This window comes from Austrofundulus limnaeus, unplaced genomic scaffold (genome assembly GCF_001266775.1).
Source record: "Austrofundulus limnaeus strain Quisiro unplaced genomic scaffold, Austrofundulus_limnaeus-1.0 Scaffold353, whole genome shotgun sequence".
NCBI lineage: Eukaryota > Metazoa > Chordata > Actinopteri > Cyprinodontiformes > Rivulidae > Austrofundulus > Austrofundulus limnaeus.
In genome coordinates, this window is record NW_013952755.1 from 493,386 (window position 1) to 499,807 (window position 6,422).

Here is a 6,422-nt window from a genome sequence, read left to right on the forward strand (position 1 = left end):
TTTATATCATGTTATAATCATGTTATAATATCATTCCCTCATCGGATTTATTATGAAATGTCTTGTACTCTCTGTACTCGCTCCGGTTCTTAAGAAAAACGTACTTTCAGGGTCCGACATGGGATCATTCCAGTAAGGTTCAACTGTTTTGAGCTGCCATTTTCCAAAACCAGTATTAGATAATTTTGCTTCTTTTTTAACAACAAAATACAACACTCCTATGGAAGGTTGCAAACGACATGAAGGATTTTGTTGTAAAGATGTGCTGAAGTGGGAGTGTTGGGAATGGAAGAAGCTTTTTAAAGACACTGAGGCCAATTTCAAAACATTTAGACAGGCTAAGATGCAAAGTCACATTAATTTTTTTATATATATATACAGCATTTTTATAAGGTAACAGTTACTTGATTGTGGAATAGAATGACACTAAGTGTCAGGAAAATACATTAAACCAGTTAATTAACCATTTAAAAGAAGAGGAGCGGCTTCAGTGTGAACATGACCATGTACTAACATTTTTAGAGATGTGCTGCAGTCATCAAAGTCAAAATGACCTAACTTTCTTACTTGTTTGTTTCATTTGATGAGTTTCCTGTGTTCCAATGTGAATAAAACACGGATTTATGAGATTTGAAAATCATTGCATTGGTTTTTACACATTTTACACAACGTAACAACTTCTTTTAGAATTAGGTTTGTATTTTAATGAGTTACAGGCACCAGGATTTATCTGGTAACAACAATCAGGTGTTTTTATTTAGCAGAGGGCAGATACTTACCCATGACTTCTGTGAACAAGAAGTGATTAGTGATTTTAGATTTGCTAAAAACAGAGCATAAAGGTTTGTATGCAGAACATTAAACAGAAAGCAAAATGTGAATAAACCTTTTTACGAGTCTCACAAGCTGTAGAGTAAAAGGTGATTAAGCTACTCCAGCTTTTTACTGGATGCTACTGCAGTGTTCTCACCTTGCCCTCCAGAACACGACTGTGGATCGGGCTGCTCAGGTCCTCCAGAGTTTCTGCTGCAGGTCTGTTGAGGGTTTCAGGCAGCAGGAGACCCAAACAACCTGCAGACAGGCCGCTTAGACAGAACACGGTGAAGGGCATGGAGGTGTGGAGAGCTCGCTGGAGAAAAGACGATGACTGATCAGTATCTGTTTTAACTGATACAAGGTGGGGATTACACAGCACGTTTGATCCAGGTCAGTTTGGGCTCAACAGAACCGACAGTCATGGGAAAATAAATTCAACTGAACGAAATTGATCTGGTCTCATCAGGTTGGCAGCTGTCTTAAAAGTTCCTACTTGTGAATATTTTTCTCTAAAATGATGAACTCCAAACAGTGGAAATGAACTTTCCTAGATTCACTGTCAGAAACAGTTGCTTCTCTAAGGCCACTGCTAATGTCTTGTGATAACACACACCTGTACACTCCCGAGCAACGCTCTCAAACTCCAATGTTTTTCTACTTTGGTTTCATTTTTGTTTAATAAATAATGACATGGTGGAATCAGATCATTTTTATTTTGTCCTGATACCAAAAACTATAGAAGTGAAAGAGGAAGGGCTTTCTTTAATCATGACCGTATGTTTAGTTGAAGCTGAAAGACATTTTGTTTACTTTCATTTTCTCTTGTCTTCATGAATTTATTTTAGTTCTGTATTCCTTTAAGTATTTAGCATGTTTAAAGTTCAAAAATCTACACGAGGTGGTTCTAAATTACAAATACAGATGTGTCTCTTTAGTTTTACTGTATTTTTTTAGTTGTTTTTTCTTGTTAATCAAACCTTTTCAATGTTTTATCCAGAATACAATTTTTTGTTCTTTTGATTTTTAACCTTTAAAAAAGCACTTTTCTTTTTACCCTTTCAAAGTCTGAAAATAAAAAAGTGTGCATCCTTTTTAGATGAAATTTGAAAACCTCAACATTTTTATGATCATATGAAGCTTATTCGTCTCTGGAGGCACAGTTAGCATTTAGATAGAAAATATTTGTTTAGTTCTAGTGTAAATGTTTGTGCTGTTTTATTTCAGTAGGTTTAAAACAACGTTTGTTGTTCAATTGTTGCAGTGAACAGAAATCACCACCAGGGGTCGCAACACCTTCAGGTTTTAACACAACTGCTGAGAGGAAGAGGAAAGTCCCCAAGTTCAGACCAGGTCAAATTGAGCTTTCTTCAAAGTTCCCCAGCAAACCGTTGTGTGTGTGTGTGTGTGTGTGTGTGTATGTGCGTGTGTGTGTGTGTTATCTTACAGATGATACTTTTAAAACTGGACAATCGGACCAGTTTAATTCAGACCAGTATGACTTCAGAAAATGAAAGCATTCAGTATATTATGAAAGGTTTTATAATCTATTAAAACAAAACATTCTGTAGCAACGACATGTGAACAAAGATAAAAAAGCTTCATTATTTATTCATCTTGAAGCTTTATTTTTGACAAGTCTTGCGTAAAGTTGTGAATAAACATCTCCATGACCACTAAGCTCCTCCCACCTTAGATGGAGGCCACCAGAGCTGTGTGAAGCTGACACCCCACCCACGCAAAAAATAAAAACTAGTAAGCGGATTGGTTAGTGCTTCGTTTGTGCAGGTTTGTGCAGTTAAAATGAGCGTTTGTGCTGTTATAGTTTTTGAGATATTAAGCATTATGTCTTCAGGTCATTAAGACGTTATAATCCCCCCCAGCAAGCTCCAAAATTAACCAAAGTAGTCTACATTATTAGTGCTTCGTTTGTGCATGTTTGTGCAGTTCAAATTAGCGTTTGTGCTGTAATACTTTTAGAGATATTACTAGTTTTTAGTGTAAGCCGATGACGTCATCGTCCCCGCAGCAACTTCCGGAATGGTGACGTCATCGGGCCAATTTTTAACTTCAAATATCTCGAAAACTAAAGCTGCACAAACTACAGTTTTTACTGCACAAACCTGCACAAACGGAGCACTAACGAACTAGCCCACTTTGGTTTACTTTTGAAGCGATATGGGGTGATGGTGAACTGTAGATGACCAAATATATAATATTTAATATCTCGGAAACCCTAACTGCACAAACGACCATTTTAACGGCACAAACCTGCACAAACGGAGCACTAACCATTCTGACTATTTGATGAATTTTTTCACGTGGGTGGGGTGTCAGCTTCACTCAGCTGGCCACCAGGCGTAGGAGGAGACAATTTCCACTTTAATTCACTCACACTTTTAAGTGGCTTTTTACTAAAAAATATTGTGACAAATCTTAGCTAATGCCCTTTTAAAAATAATTTAGAACTTTTCAAATAAACCTTTTTGTTCATTTTTAGGGGGAAAAATCCTTCAAAGCTGTCTTTAGTAAAATGAGGTAGAAGGGAAGTCAAAATGCTGAATGTCATTTTAAAGCTGAAGTTATTTTTGAGCTGCAAAAGGAAGTTAATGAGTCAATCTTACAGCAGAGATATCTCCGATTTAAGTTTAAATATTTAATTATTTCATTTGGACACAAACCCATTTTGTGAGTTTCATTAAAATCTAACCAGTGGTACATGAGATATTTTGCTAACAGATATACAAAAAAAAAAAACAGACATAATGCCTTTCATTAGAAGATAATCTGTGCAGCAGACATTGTTGAACCAAGTACTTGTTGCCAGAAATATGATCATCACATTCCATCACAGATGTGTCAGGAGGAAAACAGGGCGTCAGCTGGGCTGAACACAGCTGGATGCTATTTAACAAAAACTCAAAGTTGTGTTGAACATATTAACGGAAAATAAGACAGTATCTGTTTAGCAGAATGTTAACTGTTCATTCTTAATCTAAGATTTAATAACTGTTTCAGATGAAGCATTATATACTGCACAGAACATTAACTTACCTAAAACATTTGAATCATTGTATGAAGATGACAGAAAGATACTTCAGAAAAAACTCTACTGCAGTTCGTTGGCTTCTGATCTCACAACAAGTAGGCGTGTTTGATTTTCTGTCATTTTCAGCTGTTCTCCACATCTGCCAGCAGTGTGTCTGAACACAATAAATTACTTTAGTCTTTACTTCAAATCTTTGTGAATGTTTTTCCCCACTACAGACTGAGACTTAAAGATCTTCTAACAGAAATAAAAACTGTTGAACAGACCTTCACAAAGGTCAAACCTTAAATCTAATCTAAATCTTACTCTTTTTTTTTGTAATTTATTTTTGTATTTTTTATTTTGTATTTTATTTGTATTTTATTTTTAATGAAATGAAATGAATAAATGAATTTAAGTAAGTAAGTAAAACCTGGATTGAGGACAGGAAGAGCACAGAGACTTTGGGGGGGGGGGGGGTATTGTGCAAAATCATATTTTTTTAAACTTTATATCATATTATAATGTCATTCCTTCCTCAAAAATACACCCAGAGTGTTGCTTTGACTCATTCATGCATGTTTGAGAAATCCGGGAGTCTTAAGCTGCAGCTGAGCTCCCGCCCCGCAGAGCACCCCTCCTCCGAAACATTGCTGTGAAGACATGCTGAAGTGGGAGTGTCAGAAACGGTAGGAAGAAGTTAAAGAGACAAAGGTGAATTTCAAGGCATTTGGATAGGATGCAAAGTCAAATCACTTTTTACAGATTTGCTATGCTGCAGCCTGATGTTTATGTTTTTTCTTTGAATAATCTACACTCTGTCCTCAGTTCCATTATCAGAGCTTTTATTTGTGCTGAGCTGAATCCCACTGCCAGCCTACGTAGATTATTTTTGGGTTTGATGTAACAAGTTTTATCGTCTATCGTTCTACCTTACAAATATTCTCAGTCCTAGTCTGTTTGGATGGAGATTATTAGTGGACCATTATTTTCAGTTTTCTCCAGGAATGTTGGATTTATGTTTTGGGTCATTGTCATGCTGGAAATTAATCTTCAGTCTAGACTGAGAGTAATGGAGGCCACAGAGCTTTAGAGAACTGTCAGTGCAGCAGATATATTCTTACAGCCTTCCTCAGGTCTGTGTCTTGCAATAATTCTGTCTCTGAAATCTGGAGTTCATGTTGCTAAACCTCACCCCACAGCATGATGCTGCCACCACCATGCTTCAGTATTGGGGCGTTGCTGGCAGTAACTTTAACCTCAGTTAGTTCTTGTTCTGATATTCAAAGGAGCAAAGTTTAAGTTGAATTACAGAAACTCTGTGTTTACTGGTAGTTACACTTATTTATATGATTTAAATGAGCTGCTCAACATTAGACAGTTTTTTATCTCCGTGATTCAACTTGAGGTTTATGTGAGCGCCCAGCTTCATCTGATTAGACTACTTTCCTTTCACAGGAACCTAAGTTTGACCTAACATAATACTTTTTACTTCTTCAAACACAAACTCAGATCAACTTCTCTATTTTTCTAGTTGGGTCAAAGAAAAATAGCACTTAAAAGGGTAAGCAGAAAAACTCACCATGGAAGGAACAAATGGTGCCAGGATTCCTCCAACTCTGCATGACATGGAGCAGACTCCCAGCCCGGCGTTTCTGCAACACAAACAACTTTTTTAATGTCCGACTGGGTCACAACAGAGTCCTGCATGAAACTGAATCCTCTGCACGTTGGTGTCACCTGATCACAGTCGGGTAGAGTTCAGACGTGTAAACGTAGGCGATGTTAAACGCCGCGCTGACCATTAATTTCCCCACGAGAGCAAAAGATGTGATGCTCAGCAAAGTTCCTGTTCACAAAAAGAAACTCTTTAGTTTCTCATTAATTATAGACAATAATGCTGAGGGTAAAGTCAGCTGCCAGTCGTCTCAGGAGGGTCTCAGCAAACTCAGCCCATGGTCAGACTGGGCAATGCTCAGTGAAATTATAAAAATATATATATCAGGCCTGAGTTAACAGATTAAAGGGTAAAGTTTGCAAAAAATATCCTTTGGACAGATACAATGAAAGTAAAGAATTTTAGAACCTGGTATAGAACAGATTATTTTCCTTATGATCTGATGCATAAAACCCAAGAATGAGTAGGGGGGTAAGAAAATATCGATACACTGAAATATCGCGATATTTCATTTCCCGATACTGTATCGGTATTCTAAAGCCCTGTATCGATTTTTAATTAAGGTTTAAAATAACTTTCCTGCCAGCCATTCACTTTTATGTTGTAGTTCAGCCTCTGACCACTAGTAGGTATCAGTGAGACAGCCATTTGGCCCCTCTACCTCTTGAGCGCCAGAAAGTAAGGGTAGCATTAGCATTGTGAGTAAACATTAGCTTCAGGATCCGATAGCTGAATCTGAGCAGAAAAGACCGACACCCTCTGCCTTCTAAGCTGAGGTAAGGTTATGAACAGTTACTTATTAGTCAGAATGTCTGTATTTTAAGCCAAATTAAGTGTTTCGCACGCTCTTTTTCCAACTGTAGTCAACCTTCACGTTACACAAGTGAGGCAGGCAGGCAGGCA

The 6,422-nt window shown here is 37.3% G+C and overlaps 1 protein-coding gene across 2 annotated transcripts in view; it reads right to left on the reverse strand.

The window, feature by feature from the left end:
* Positions 1-6,422, reverse strand: part of slc22a15 (solute carrier family 22 member 15) — a 43,067-nt gene that overhangs the window by 4,528 nt on the left and 32,117 nt on the right. For both annotated transcript variants that reach the window (XM_014023013.1, XM_014023012.1), the window contains exons 10-12: positions 5,582-5,690; positions 5,424-5,496; positions 971-1,129 (exon numbers count right to left, since the gene is read on the reverse strand). In XM_014023013.1, coding sequence (XP_013878467.1) covers positions 971-1,129; positions 5,424-5,496; positions 5,582-5,690 — 341 coding nt within the window. The remainder of the gene's footprint in view (positions 1-970; positions 1,130-5,423; positions 5,497-5,581; positions 5,691-6,422) is intronic.